The sequence below is a fragment of the Lithobates pipiens genome, unplaced genomic scaffold (assembly GCF_037356315.1).
Source record: "Lithobates pipiens isolate NorthernLeopardFrog02 unplaced genomic scaffold, aLitPip1_a1.2 Scaffold_35, whole genome shotgun sequence".
Classification (NCBI taxonomy): domain Eukaryota; kingdom Metazoa; phylum Chordata; class Amphibia; order Anura; family Ranidae; genus Lithobates; species Lithobates pipiens.
Genome location: NW_027507811.1, coordinates 4,830,202 through 4,845,412, shown reverse-complemented (window position 1 = coordinate 4,845,412; position 15,211 = coordinate 4,830,202). Strand labels below are relative to the sequence as shown.

The 15,211-nt window shown below is 47.0% G+C and overlaps 3 protein-coding genes across 3 annotated transcripts in view; all 3 read right to left on the bottom strand.

Annotated features, from left to right (window-relative positions):
- Positions 1-13,068, bottom strand: part of LOC143955908 (uncharacterized) — an 865,587-nt gene extending 852,519 nt beyond the window's left edge. The window contains exons 1-3 of the mRNA XM_077466031.1: positions 12,994-13,068; positions 10,210-10,338; positions 9,436-9,570 (exon numbers count right to left, since the gene is read on the bottom strand). Coding sequence (XP_077322157.1) covers positions 9,436-9,570; positions 10,210-10,305 — 231 coding nt within the window. The 5' untranslated portion in view covers positions 10,306-10,338; positions 12,994-13,068. The remainder of the gene's footprint in view (positions 1-9,435; positions 9,571-10,209; positions 10,339-12,993) is intronic.
- LOC143955346 (uncharacterized) lies at positions 5,066-8,071 on the bottom strand (the record flags this gene model as incomplete). Its single annotated transcript, XM_077465414.1, has 2 exons — positions 5,066-5,411; positions 5,512-8,071. A coding segment is annotated over one exon (2,100 nt), but the record flags the coding sequence as incomplete, so codon positions are not given.
- Positions 8,197-8,944, bottom strand: LOC143955345 (uncharacterized). Its single transcript, XM_077465413.1, has 2 exons — positions 8,708-8,944; positions 8,197-8,584 (listed from the first exon to the last, which is right to left on the bottom strand). The coding sequence occupies exons 1-2, from the start codon at positions 8,942-8,944 to the stop codon at positions 8,381-8,383; spliced, it is 441 nt and encodes a 146-aa protein (XP_077321539.1). The 3' UTR covers positions 8,197-8,380.
- Positions 13,069-15,211: the final 2,143 nt, after the last annotated feature.

The following is a 15,211-nucleotide window of genomic DNA, read 5'->3' as shown; positions in this document are numbered from 1 at the left end:
AGATGTGATGGGACACTGGTACAGATGTGATGGGACACTGGTACAGATGTGATGGGACACTATGACAGATGTGATGGGACACTGGTACAGATGTGATGGGACACTTGTACAGATGTGATGGGACACTGGTACAGATGTGATGGGAAACTGGTACAGATGTGATAGGACACTGTGAAAGATGTGATGGGACACTGGTACAGATGTGATGAGTCACTGATACAGATGTGATGGGACACTGTGACAGATGTGATGGGACATTGATACAGATGTGATGGGACACTGGTACAGATGTGATGGGACACCGTGAAAGATGTGATGGGACACTGGTACAGATGTGATAGGACACTATGACAGATGTGATGGGACACTGGTACAGATGTGATGGGACACTAGTACAGATGTGATGGGACACTGGTACAGATGTGATGGGACACTGGTACAGATGTGATGGGACACTATGACAGATGTGATGGGACACTGGTACAGATGTGATGGGACACTTGTACAGATGTGATGGGACACTTGTACAGATGTGATGGGACACTGGTACAGATGTGATGGGACACTGGTACAGATGTGATGGGACACTATGACAGATGTGATGGGACACTGGTACAGATGTGATGGGACACTATGACAGATGTGATAGGACACTGGTACAGATGTGATAGGACACTGGTACAGATGTGATAGGACACTGGTACAGATGTGATGGGACACTGGTACAGATGTGATGGGACACTGGTACAGATGTGATGGGACACTATGACAGATGTGATAGGACACTGGTACAGATGTGATGGAAACTGTGAAAGATGTGATGGGAAACTAGTACAGATGTGATGGGACACTGGTACAGATGTGATAGGACACTGGTACAGATGTGATGGGACACTGGTACAGATGTGATGGGACACTAGTACAGATGTGATGGGACACTGGTACAGATGTGATGGGACACTGGTACAGATGTGATGGGACACTGGTACAGATGTGATGGGACACTGGTACAGATGTGATGGGACTCTATGACAGATGTGATGGGACACTGGTACAGATGTGATGGGACACTAGTACAGATGTGATGGGACACTATGACAGATGTGATGGGACACTGGTACAGATGTGATGGGACACTGGTACAGATGTGATGGGACACTGGTACAGATGTGATAGGACATTGATACAGATGTGATGGGACACTGGTACAGATGTGATGGGACACTAGTACAGATGTGATGGGACACTGGTACAGATGTGATGGGACACTAGTACAGATGTGATGGGACACTGGTACAGATGTGATAGGACACTATGACAGATGTGATGGGACACTGGTACAGATGTGATGGGACACTGGTACAGATGTGATAGGACACTATGACAGATGTGATGGGACACTGGTACAGATGTGATGGGACACTAGTACAGATGTGATGGGACACTGGTACAGATGTGATGGGACACTGGTACAGATGTGATGGGACACTATGACAGATGTGATGGGACACTGGTACAGATGTGATGGGACACTATGACAGATGTGATGGGACACTGGTACAGATGTGATGGGACACTGGTACAGATGTGATGGGACACTAGTACAGATGTGATGGGACACTATGACAGATGTGATGGGACACTGGTACAGATGTGATGGGACACTGGTACAGATGTGATAGGACATTGATACAGATGTGATGGGACACTGGTACAGATGTGATGGGACACTAGTACAGATGTGATGGGACACTGGTACAGATGTGATGGGACACTAGTACAGATGTGATGGGACACTGGTACAGATGTGATAGGACACTGTGACAGATGTGATGGGACACTGTGACAGATGTGATGGGACACTGGTACAGATGTGATGGGACACTGTGACAGATGTGATGGGACACTGTGACAGATGTGATAGGACACTGGTACAGATGTGATGGGACACTGTGACAGATGTGATGGGACACTGGTACAGATGTGATAGGACACTGGTACAGATGTGATGGGACACTGTGACAGATGTGATGGGACACTGGTACAGATGTGATGGGACACTGTGACAGATGTGATGGGACACTGTGACAGATGTGATAGGACACTGGTACAGATGTGATGGGACACTGGTACAGATGTGATGGGACACTGGTACAGATGTGATAGGACACCGACAAATGTTTTGTGCACTGGTACAGAGACACGTGTCTCTGTTTAGACTGTGAAGGCTGTGATTGGACACAGCCATCACGTAATCGGAAGGGCCAATCACGGCGCCCATATCCGATCCCGTCTTGGCTGTGTCCTGTGATCACAGCTATCACAGGTTTGACCCACCGCGAGTGGTTTCCCATTCTAAGGAACGTCCAGGTACGTCCAATCAAAACGACGATGCTCCAACAATGGGACACTGGTACAGATGTGATGGGACACTGTGACAGAAGTGATGGGACACTGTAACAGATGTTTTGTGCACTGGTACACATGTAATGGTACCCTGTGACAGATGTGATGGGACACTGGTACAGACGTGATGGGACACTGACAGACGTTTAGTGCACTGGTACAGAGACACGTGTCGCTGTTTAGACTGTGAAGGCTATGATTGGACACAGCCATCACGTGTTTGGAAGGGCCAATCACGGCGCCCATATCCGATCCCGTCTTGGCTGTGTCCTGTGATCACAGCTATCACAGGTTTGTGCCACCGCGATCGGTTTCCCATTCTGAGGAACGTCCAGGTACGTCCAATCAAAACGACGACGCTCCCACCCGGCTGTTTCTGTACATTGGCCGGGTAGGAAGCAGTTAAATACCTTTAATGTACTTATTTTGTATATTTGTATTAGATGGAGAAAATGGCTATGATACTTAGTGCCATATAATAGCCAAACGCAGTTTCCTCAGTATTACATTAATGGTTGGTTTACTATTGATGGTTAAATTATCAAGCATTATAAGCATTCACCCAGCTGTGCCAAATTCTGGCTGTATTTTGATTATCACAGCAATTTCCTATGACCGTCATCTCAATTATGGGGCAATAATGAGGTATTAATACTGCAGTGCCACATTATTGCCACTAGATGCAGCCAATGATCATAGGAAATCACTGAATTAAATATGACCAATACTGGTCATGGCTGGGGCAATGCACATCACATTCATTCAACTCATTTTTTACAAACAGACCTGTAAGTGTTTGTGAAATCTTCCACCACAAAATGTACTCAGCCAACGAGAGGTAATGACTCCATTTTTATTTTAAAAAACCTAGAGGGCCGCCTTTTAAGTGGTGGGGGTTAACGTGTTTCGTCCTGGAAGACGACGTGAGAAAACAGACCTCTTGCAAGAGAATAATAGACCTCTAAGTCTCCATACCACAAAATGTACTCAGCCAATGAGAGGTAATGACTCAATTTTTTATTTTAAAAGCCCCAGAGGGCCTCCTTTTAAGTGGTGGGGTTAACGTGTTTCGTCCTGGAAGACGACTTGAGAAAAACAAACCTCTTGCAAGAGAATAATAGACCTCTAAGTCTCTATAAGACAAAATTTTCTCAGCCAATGAGAAGTAATGACTCCATTTTTATTTTTCTCCTGCTATCGATGGCCGACACGGTACACCGTGTGAGATCTCCGATGTCCATATCGCGTGACCCCCAAGGGCCACTGGATTTTTGAGACCCCCCCTCACATGCACAGCAAAGCAACAGGAATTTTCCAGCATTCACTCAGTAATCAAAAACCAGTCCAGGGTGCGTTGTTTTTGGTTTATTAGGGGAGGAACTTGGATAGGGATGGGAAAGGTATAGGATGCCGGGAACCGTAACTTGAATGCAACTTGAGGCCTTGAAACTGTCTCTGGCTGCCAGAAAATCACTAGGGCAGTGATGGCGAACCTTGGCACTCCAGATGTTTTGGAACTACATTTCCCATGATGCTCAACTACACTGCAGAGAGCATGAGCATCATGGGAAACGTAGTTCCAAAACATCTGGGGTGCCAAGGTTCACTGCACTAGGCTGTCCTCCCGTAGGATGACCGGATCAGTAGGGGAGGAAGGATTTCAAACACTAAATGCAGGTTGCCCATCTACATGGAAAATGCCAGGGCACCTGGCTGCTCCTTAGATTCCCTAAGCAAGAGGTGTAGGATAGCTGTATTGGCTCTAAGCTGTCCCTTGTTAGTAAGCAAGCTGGCTATTGAACCTGACTGTTTCTCCTCGTATAGGCTCTGGGGTGTAGTGGTTGAAGCTGGATCCTGAAGCACATGTGACTGGTGAACAGGCCTCCTGCTGGACAGGTCCCAATGGCTCCTAGGATGGCATCAGCTAAGCCTAGAGGCTGGAAGGATGTGAGGCTTCAGGTGCTTCTCTCTCTCTGGCTCTTTCCATCTGCCCAGGGGCAGAGGCCCACCCCCCCCCCAGCACAGGGGCCCCTCCAGGCAACTGGATCCTACACATCCCATGGCCAGGCTCCAGAATATTTATGGCCTCTCTCTCCACCTTCTGGGCCTTCCCCACCCAGGGGATTTCAGGAGAGTACATAAATATTTAGGCCTCATCTCTGCCCTCTTATTTCTAATATTTATGGCCTCTCTCTCCACCTTCTGGGCCTTCCCCACCCAGAGATTGCAGGAGAGTACATAAATATTTAGGCCTCATCTCTGCCCTCTTATTTCTAATATTTATGGCCTCTCTCTCCACCTTCTGGGCCTTCCTCACCCAGGGGATTTCAGGAGAGTACATAAATATTTAGGCCTCATTTCTGCCCTCTTATTTCTAATATTTATGGCCTCTTTCTCCACCTTCTGGGCCTTCCCCAACCAGGGGATTTCAGGAGAGTACATAAATATTTAGGCCTCATCTCTGCCCTCTTATTTCTAATATTTATGGCCTCTTTCTCCACCTTCTGGGCCTTCCCCACCCAGGGGATTTCAGGAGAGTACATAAATATTTAGGCCTGATCTCTGCCCTCTTATTTCTAATATTTATGGTCTCTCTCTCCACCTTCTGGGCCTTCCCCACCCAGGCGATTTCAGGAGAGTACATAAATATTTAGGCCTCTTCTCTGCCCTCTTATTTCTGATATTTATGGCCTCTCTCTCCACCTTCTGGGCCTTCCCCACCCAGAGATTGCAGGAGAGTACATAAATATTTAGGCCTCATCTCTGCCCTCTTATTTCTAATATTTATGGCCTCTCTCTCCACCTTCTGGGCCTTCCTCACCCAGGGGATTTCAGGAGAGTACAAAAATATTTAGGCCTCATTTCTGCCCTCTTATTTCTAATATTTATGGCCTCTTTCTCCACCTTCTGGGCCTTCCCCAACCAGGGGATTTCAGGAGAGTACATAAATATTTAGGCCTCATCTCTGCCCTCTTATTTCTAATATTTATGGCCTCTCTCTCCACCTTCTGGGCCTTCCCCAACCAGGGGATTTCAGGAGAGTAGATAAATATTTAGGCCTCATCTCTGCCCTCTAAGTTTCTAATATTTATGGCCTCTCTCCACCTTCTGGGCCTTCCCCACCCAGGGGATTTCAGGAGAGTACATAAATATTTAGGCCTCATCTCTGCCCTCGTATTTCTAATATTTATGGCCTCTCTCTCCACCTTCTGGGCCTTCCCCAACCAGGGGATTTCAAAAGAGTACATAAATATTTAGGCCTCATCTCTGCCCTCTAAGTTTGTAATATTTATGGCCTCTCTCTCCACCTTCTGGGCCTTCCCCACCCAGGGGATTTCAGGAGAGTACATAAATATTTAGGCCTCATCTCTGCTCTCTTATTTCTAATATTTATGACCTCTCTCTCCACCTTCTGGGCCTTCCCCACCCAGGGGATTTATTGATTCTTGGGTCCCCCTCACATGCACAGCCAGGCAACAGGAATTTTCCGGCCTTTACTCAATAGTCAAAATCCAGTCCAGGGTGCTTTGCTTTTGAAGACAGGATTCAGTGAGGAACATTTCCCTCACTCAGAACAGGAATATGGCTTCTCCCCCGTGTGAGATCTCAGGTGTATGACAAGTTTTGATTTTCGTAGAAAGCATTTCCCGCACTCGGGACAGGAATGTGGCTTCTCCCCCGTGTGCAGTCTCTGATGTCTGTAAAGATGGGACTTCTGCGTAACACATTTCCCGCACTCAGCACAAGAAAATGGCTTCTCACCCGTGTGCGATCTCTGATGTATGACAAGTTCTGGTTTTCGCAGAAAGCATTTCCCGCACTCAGGACAGAAATGTGGCTTCTCCCCCGTGTGAGATCTCTGATGTCTGTAAAGATGGGAATTCTGTGTAAAACATTTCCCGCACTCAGGACATGAATATGGCTTCTCGCCCGTGTGAGATCTCTGATGTATGACAAGTTCTGATTTTCGTAGAAAGCATTTTTCGCACTCGGGGCAGAAATATGGCTTTTCCCCCGTGTGGGATCTCTGATGTTCATTAAGAACGGACTTCAGTGAAAAACTTTTCCCGCATTCAGGACAGGAATGTGGCTTCTCCCCTGTGTGCAATCTCTGATGTCTGTAAAGATGGGATTTCTGTGTAAAACATTTCCCACACTCAGGACAAGAAAATGGCTTCTCACCTGTGTGCGATCTCTGATGTATGACAAGTTCTGATTTTCGTAGAAAACATTTCCCGCACTCAGGACAGAAATACGGCTTTTCCCCTATGTGAGACCTCTGATGTTTTGCAAGTTTGGATTTTTTTACAAAACATTTTCCGCACTCAGAACAGGAAAACCCATTCAAACCTGTGTGAGATCTTTTATGCACATTAAGATGAGATTTAAAATGGAAACCCTTCCCGCACACAGAACAGGAAAACATCTTATCTGTTGGAAGGACGGCACCGTCCCGCACAGTCTGAGGTTCCTCGGGATAAGAGGAATACGATGGTCCGGCACCGTCCCGCACAGTCTGAGGTTCCTCGGGATAAGAGGAATACGATGGTCCGGCACCGTCCCGCACAGTCTGAGGTTCCTCGGGATAAGAGGAATACGATGGTCCGGCACCGTCCCGCACAGTCTGAGGTTCCTCGGGATAAGAGGAATACGATGGTCCGGCACCGTCCCGCACAGTCTGAGGTTCCTCAGGATAAGAGGAATACGATGGTCCGGCACCGTCCCGCACAGTCTGAGGTTCCTCAGGATAAGAGGAATACGATGGTCCGGCACCGTCCCGCACAGTCTGAGGTTCCTCGGGATAAGAGGAATACGATGGTCCGGCACCGTCCCGCACAGTCTGAGGTTCCTCAGGATAAGAGGAATACGATGGTCCGGCACCGTCCCGCACAGTCTGAGGTTCCTCGGGATAAGAGGAATACGATGGTCCGGCACCGTCCCGCACAGTCTGAGGTTCCTCAGGATAAGAGGAATACGATGGTCCGGCACCGTCCCGCACAGTCTGAGGTTCCTCGGGATAAGAGGAATACGATGGTCCGGCCCCGTCCCGCACAGTCTGAGGTTCCTCGGGATAAGAGGAATACGATGGTCCGGCACCGTCCCGCACAGTCTGAGGTTCCTCGGGATAAGAGGAATACGATGGTCCGGCACCGTCCCGCACAGTCTGAGGTTCCTCGGGATAAGAGGAATACGATGGTCCGGCACCGTCCCGCACAGTCTGAGGTTCCTCGGGATAAGAGGAATACGATGGTCCGGGACCGTCCCGCACAGTCTGAGGTTCCTCGGGATAAGAGGAATACGATGGTCCGGCACCGTCCCGCACAGTCTGAGGTTCCTCAGGATAAGAGGAATACGATGGTCCGGCACCGTCCCGCACAGTCTGAGGTTCCTCGGGATAAGAGGAATACGATGGTCCGGCACCGTCCCGCACAGTCTGAGGTTCCTCGGGATAAGAGGAATACGATGGTCCGGCACCGTCCCGCACAGTCTGAGGTTCCTCAGGATAAGAGGAATACGATGGTCCATCTACACTGTGTGGTGCCGGATGGACATTTGAGGTAGTCGGGTTTTCTCCTGGACTATACTGTGTGATGTCCTCATCTTCTACTTTACAGTCTGGAGACAAAGTGAGACAATAATGTTTAAATATAGCAGTGGGTAGAGGTCAGGACTATGTAATGTACAATATATTGTATAGGACAACAGTTAGGACCATATATCAGATATGTAGTTCCTGTCTGAGTTCTTGTTACACTCAGGGCATCGGGTAGGTTGAGCAAATTATGAAGCTGGAAGCCAACATTTTGCTGCCAGCTGATCCCCAGAATCTCCATAAATCCAGTCTAGATCCATAAATTGTGTCGGCAGCACAGAGAAGGAAGATTATCGGAGAGAAATCCAGGAATACAGGACGGGGAACACAGCTCAGGAAAGTGACCAGGGGATTACAGGCTGATATCACCCAGCCCCCGCCCTACTCTGGACCAATCAGTGAGCAGTATGGGTGGAGGAATGGATTTAGTGTTAATGACCCACCTGTGCTGATCTCTGTAGGAGTGTCCTTCTCTATAAATGTCCCCGTTATTCCATCCTCCTCCATAGACTGCTGATCATCCCTCACATACCTCTCTTCTTCTTCTGATTTCACCTCAAATTCTATATCCATTGGATCTCCACTCTAAACCAAGAAAATGAGAGAAAATATCATCTGTAAGATAGAAGATTTATTACTATGACATCATATACAAAAAAAATACATCCTCTCCAGAAGTCCATGTTGTAGATGCTCCGTCTCACGAACCTTGTAACAGTGGGGGATGGTGTGACCTTCCTGTGTGGAATCCCGGGAATACAGAGGACGGGGACATCTCTCTGGTGGGTTCCTGTATCTGGGTGACTCCTCCATGGTGTCCTGGTACAGATCTTTGTGTTCTTCCTCCATCCCCCCATCCTCATCATCCTCCTCTTTTATCTCTTCTTTCACCTCAACTTTAGGACCTCTCAGGTTTCCACTCTGAATATATAATAAAAATGACATCAATGGTAACAATGCAGATAATGTACAGATCCTAATGATACTATCAGTGATTGTTCCTCACCTACCTGATGATGGTGGGGGATGGTGTGACCTTCCTGTGTGGAATCCCGGGAATACAGAGGACGGGGACATCTCTCTGGTGGGTTCCCATTACTGGATCCATCTGTAGGAAACACACACACTGACTGAATACATTGTTTCTATGTGTTTATCAGATGATGGGGGATCTAGGTGGAGCCTCCGTACTGCTCTCTCCTTTACAATAAAGTCTCCTCTTACCCGGTGATGTGAGGGGCGGCTGATTGGCCATCATGACGTCCTTGTAGAGATCCTTGTGTCCTTCTAAATACTCCCACTCCTCCATGGAGAAATAGACAGTGACATCCTGACACCTTATAGGAACCTGACACACACAATGATACAGTCACCATCCAGACACATCCCTTGTCTGTTACTGGATAATGTCCCAGAATTCCCAGAATCCTCCTCACCTCTCCTGTCAGCAGCTCCATCATCTTCTTGGTGACTTCTAGAATCTTCTCCATGTTGTGTCTCTCAGGTTTTAGGGAGTCACATGGAGGCACTGTGATGGTCATATGATCACCGGACTTCACAAGAGGAAATCTCTGTATTGGGGAACCAATAGGAACATCATGTTAGAATCCCAGAATCCTCCTCACCTCTCCGGTCAGGTCTGTGTTTTATTAATAGAGATAAGAGTGATGTCATGTGACCTCCCAGAATCCTCCTCACCTCTCCGGTCAGGTCTGTGTTTTTATTAATAGAGATAAGAGTGATGTCATGTGACCTCCCAGAATCCTCCTCACCTCTCCGGTCAGGTCTGTGTTTTATTAATAGAGATAAGAGTGATGTCATGTGACCTCCCAGAATCCTCCTCACCTCTCCGGTCAGGTCTGTGTTTTATTAATAGAGATAAGAGTGATGTCATGTGACCTCCCAGAATCCTCCTCACCTCTCCGGTCAGGTCTGTGTTTTATTAATAGAGATAAGAGTGATGTCATGTGACCTCCCAGAATCCTCCTCACCTCTCCGGTCAGGTCTGTGTTTTATTAATAGAGATAAGAGTGATGTCATGTGACCTCCCAGAATCCTCCTCACCTCTCCGGTCAGGTCTGTGTTTTATTAATAGAGATAAGAGTGATGTCATGTGACCTCCCAGAATCCTCCTCACCTCTCCGGTCAGGTCTGTGTTTTATTAATAGAGATAAGAGTGATGTCATGTGACCTCCCAGAATCCTCCTCACCTCTCCCGTCAGCAGGTAGATGATCTCCAGGGTGAGGTTTAGTATCTTCTCAGTCATGTGACTCTGGTCCTCCTCCATCCTCATTGGTGCCGTCATTTGATCTATACAGGTCTCCTTGTAGACGGATAACTTTGGGAAATTAAAGTAAGAATAATTTAGATGGTATTGGTCACACAATAACAGAATGTGTGTGTGTGTTTGGGGGGGGGGGGGGGGGTAGTAGGAGGGTTGCTGTACATTTAGGAACTACTGCCCCCATGGGAACCCACTTAAGGCTGGATTCACACCTATGGCACTTTTGGTGCTTTTTGCATTTTGCAGATTAGCATTACAGTACATATAACACGGTTATCTATGGAACTCGTTCTGTAGTGCAAATCCGAAAAATGGAAAAACCACTAAAAATGCCACAGGTGTGCATCCAGCCCAAGTCAGCCATAGATGGAGCGATTTTCTTTCCTCCAACAACGGGTTGGAGGAAAGAAAATCGCTCCCTTGGAGCTCCTGTGTTCTCCTGGAAGGGGTTGGTGGAGCCGGGGAAGCTGGGAGAACACAGTTATTATCGCTAGCGACTATGACAGCCACTTGCAATAATAATCAAATGTTAAATCCGGCAGGCTGGTTGTACCCAAGTTAATTGATCGATCAAATTGGGTACATTCAGCCTGCCCATAAACAGTTCGAATCTTGGCTGGTTCCTGCTGAACTGGTCAAAGCATCTATGACCGGGTTTGGTTTGGACCGTTTAGTGTTTGATACATTTTCATGAACCCCCGAACCCTCTTGGACTGCCGGGTCAGAAATTCCCTTTTCTCTGTTGGGTTTGTTGGGTTTCTGAAGTGGTTTTGATTAGAGTTTTAGTTCTGCAGACAAGGAATGATAAATACGATCCTTCCTTTGACTTGTTTGTTCTGAGGCAGTGATGTGATTAGTATTAGATCTGCAGACAAGGAATGATAAATACGATCCTTCCTTTGACTTGTTTGTTCTGAGGCAGTGATGTGATTAGTATTAGATCTGCAGACAAGGAATGATAAATACGATCCTTCCTTTGACTTGTTTGCTCTGAGGCAGTGATGTGATTAGTATTAGATCTGCAGACAAGGAATGATAAATACGATCCTTCCTTTGACTTGTTTGCTCTGAGGCAGTGATGTGATTAGTATTAGATCTGCAGACAAGGAATGATAAATACGATCCTTCCTTTGACTTGTTTGCTCTGAGGCAGTGATGTGATTAGTATTAGATCTGCAGACAAGGAATGATAAATACGATCCTTCCTTTGACTTGTTTGCTCTGAGGCAGTGATGTGATTAGTATTAGATCTGCAGACAAGGAATCATAAATACGATCCTTCCTTTGACTTGTTTGCTCTGAGGCAGTGATGTGATTAGTATTAGATCTGCAGACAAGGAATGATAAATACGATCCTTCCTTTGACTTGTTTGCTCTGAGGCAAAGCTGTGAGGACAATGGAGGGTCATCATGATGTCCAGGAAGGGGAACTTGCTGACATTTGGCCGGATTTAGCAACCAATCAGGATAATTGCCAGAACTCCGACTGCAAGGCTCCAATCATCCGGCAGCCTGCTGACTGACAGGAGTGATGTCACTCTCTGCAGTAAGAGAAAGGATTGGATTGGATAGCAGGAGGATGCTGCTGGTGGAGTAGAGAGCTGTGGGGGAGGAGTCTGTTCTCTTCCCCCCAATGGCAGCCCAGTATGGGTAGGAGGAGGACTCGGGCGGTGTGGGGTTTGTTTTCTGTTGGTTGCCTAGTATACTGTCGTATCCAGGACATTGTATAGAGTGGTGGTGGGTTCCTGGGACCCTGAATCCCAGCACCGGGGACTGCCAGAGCCTGTGTCATGGGAAGGTATTGGACTGCCCCACAAGAACCCCAACAAAGACCCATGACCACCCAGATGCTACACAGACCTGCTCTAAGTACGAGTGCCCACCAGGGGGTGGCGGTCTGTCCTTTTTCATTCCACTTGGAAATTTTTATTTGGCCAGTGAGATGGTAAGAATGTGAAGGTCGCCTCCATCTCCTGGCAGGAGTTCTGTAAGGAGGTCTGAAAAGTAAGTGTAGGTGGGAGGACCATCATAGACCAAGAGCCCCATTCCCTACCTTAGAGCTTCCTTGAGCCCTGCAGCCTCCTCTTCCTTCAGAGCCCTGCTGTCCATCTACCCTATCAATGCCCCAGAGCCATTCAACTCCTCTACCCCCTCAGGGGCCCCAAAGACCTCTAACCTCAGTACCTCCTGAGATGTTCCTCAGCTCCTCTACGTCCCTCAGTATTTTCCTCCCTCCGACACCAATGATGAAACAGATTCTTTATGGCAGGCTGGGGAATGTTTTCTTCCTCCTGACCAGCAATGTAAGGGGCTCTATGCTCCATACTCCTGACCCCGGCACTCCATCATTGTGTTGGCTGCATGGTGTAATGATTGCCCATTGGCTGCCTGTGTAGTGTAATAATTGCCCTTTGTAGGCCATGTATGGTCAGGATGGTCATTGTATTGTCTATTTATTGTCAGTGCGGTTTGTTTAGAGGATCATATTACTAGAATTTATCTCTAAAATGAAGAGAATGTTCCGGCCCCTTAAGTAGGGGAAATGTTCTGCCCCTGACGTGGGTAATCTAGGTTCCCACACTATATATGTGTGTATCATCATCTGCTGGAGATAAAAGATGTCACAGTGACTATGGAGGAAGAGGACGGACATGACGGGGGGGGGGGGGGGGGGTTACTGGGTGTAAATAGAAAATAAGATCTTATTACCTCCTCTACTACCACTTCCAACAATGTCTCCTCTCCACTTCTTCCCGACTCACCTCTCACCCGGAACGTCCTATTGATACCTGACATCACTTCCTGTTGGTACCTGACATCACTTCCTTTTGGTACCTGACATCACTTCCTATCTTCCATAGAGACTTCCTGTCTGTGTATAATTGAGATCTCCACCTTGTGGAGCTCAGATGAACTGCAGCCCCGAGAACCGTCTCGTAGCGTGAACACAGCCTTGTGCTGTGTGTGTATGTACTGTATATCCTTATAGATGGGGTCATCTCCACTCCCACCAAGGGGGAGAGAAATATATTACTGCCTAGTCCAGACTTTCTCAGCCAGGGTTCCTCCAAGGGTCTCTAGGGTTTCCTTGAGCAATGAACAATTTCTGTCTTGCAGTGACAACTAACATCAATGATCTATAAGGGGGGAAGTCTTCCCACTGATGACAATGTGAGAATGTCCTTCTCCCATTGATCACTAATGTAAAGGCCACTACAGTCACCATTTATATAAGGTTGTCCTTCTCCTATTGGTCACCAATGTGAGAGACCACTACACTGACCACAGATACAAGGGGTCCTTCTCCCATTGTTCACCAATGTAAGGGACCGCTACATTGACCACTGACATAACGGGGTACTTCTCCTATTGGTCACAAATGTAAGGAACCACTACATTGACCACTGATATAAGGGGGTCCTTCTCTCATTGGTCACCAATGTAAGGGACCAACACACTGACCACTGATATAAGGGGGTCCTTCTCCCATTGGTCACCAATATAAGGGACCGCTACATTGACCACTGATATAAGGGGGTCCTTCTCCCATTGGTCACCAATGAAAGGAACCACTACAGTGACCACTGACATAACGGGGTACTTCTCCTATTAGTCACAAATGTAAGGAACCACTACATTGACCACTGATATAAGGGGGTCCTTCTCTCATTGGTCACCAATGTAAGGGACCAACACACTGACCACTGATATAAGGGGGTCCTTCTCTCATTGGTCACCAATGAAAGGAAACTGTAGTAAGAAAAAATGGGGGGGGGGGGGGGGGTTGTGATTGCGCAGGTGAAGGTGATAAAAATTCCATGTTCTGCCATTTTGGTTTGGAAAGGAGGTTTGATATCTCTCTCCGGTCCAAACCAAGGCTTGGCTTTTCATTTGACCCCCGCGGCCATGTTAATTTGAAAGGGAGGCTTGGCTAATTCTTTTGATACAGGGGTTTTGCTTCCTGTGTAGCGGTCATTTTACTTCCTCTCTTTTCAGAATAAAAGCTAGATCATCTTCTTTAAAACTGTGGCGGCCATTCCGAGCAAATTATTTTGTTTTGAGCTGTGCTCTTTCCATCATGGACCCTATAAAAGCGTGGTTTTTGGTATAGACACCATGCCCCGATGACGTCATGTATGACGAAACTAGTAGGGCGGAGTTTATGTCCAGCGATACCACGCTACCTTGATCTGCAGATTGTTTTTTACGCTATGTGGCGACTTTTTGCCTTTTTTTTTTACATAAACCTCCATGGGAAAGAGTGGCAAACCAGCAAACCAGCACCAGCGGCCGTGACACTATCCTTCTCCACCCTTCAGTGGATGGATCCTTCATGATATGTGATTCCATGCATGATTAGACTCCTATAATGTTGGAGTCTAGCTATCTGGTAAGGGCACATCTTGTATCTTTACGGTGGAAGGTGCACTTGGGTGCTACTATTTTTGCTACTATTCCTTTATATTGGCTTTTGAAATTTATCAATGCAGCAATTTAGAAATGAGGTGAAACGTTTAGCACTGGAAAAACTTCTTGATAGATAAATAGTGAATTTTATATTTAACGATATAGATTAGACCAAAATGAGGGACAGATGAGGAGGAACGAGGGACAGAGGGACATTGTTCCAAATCAGGGACAGTTGGGAGCTATGGACCACTGATACAAGGGGGGTCCTTCTCTTATTGGTTATCAATGTAATGGACCACTACCCTGACCACTAGGAATGGGCTCCAGGTTTGTGCTAATCGTGGTTCAGACTGAATTTTGCTTGATCGAAGATTTGGAGACTGACCGAACTAAATGGATATTTAATTAAATTGAACCTATTCAATCTATTTACCGAGAGAAGCAGAACAGCGGTGTAAATAAGGCAGGTCGCCGTTCAGTCAGTAGGGAAGGTAGTGACCCTGTGTTCCTTCTAAGC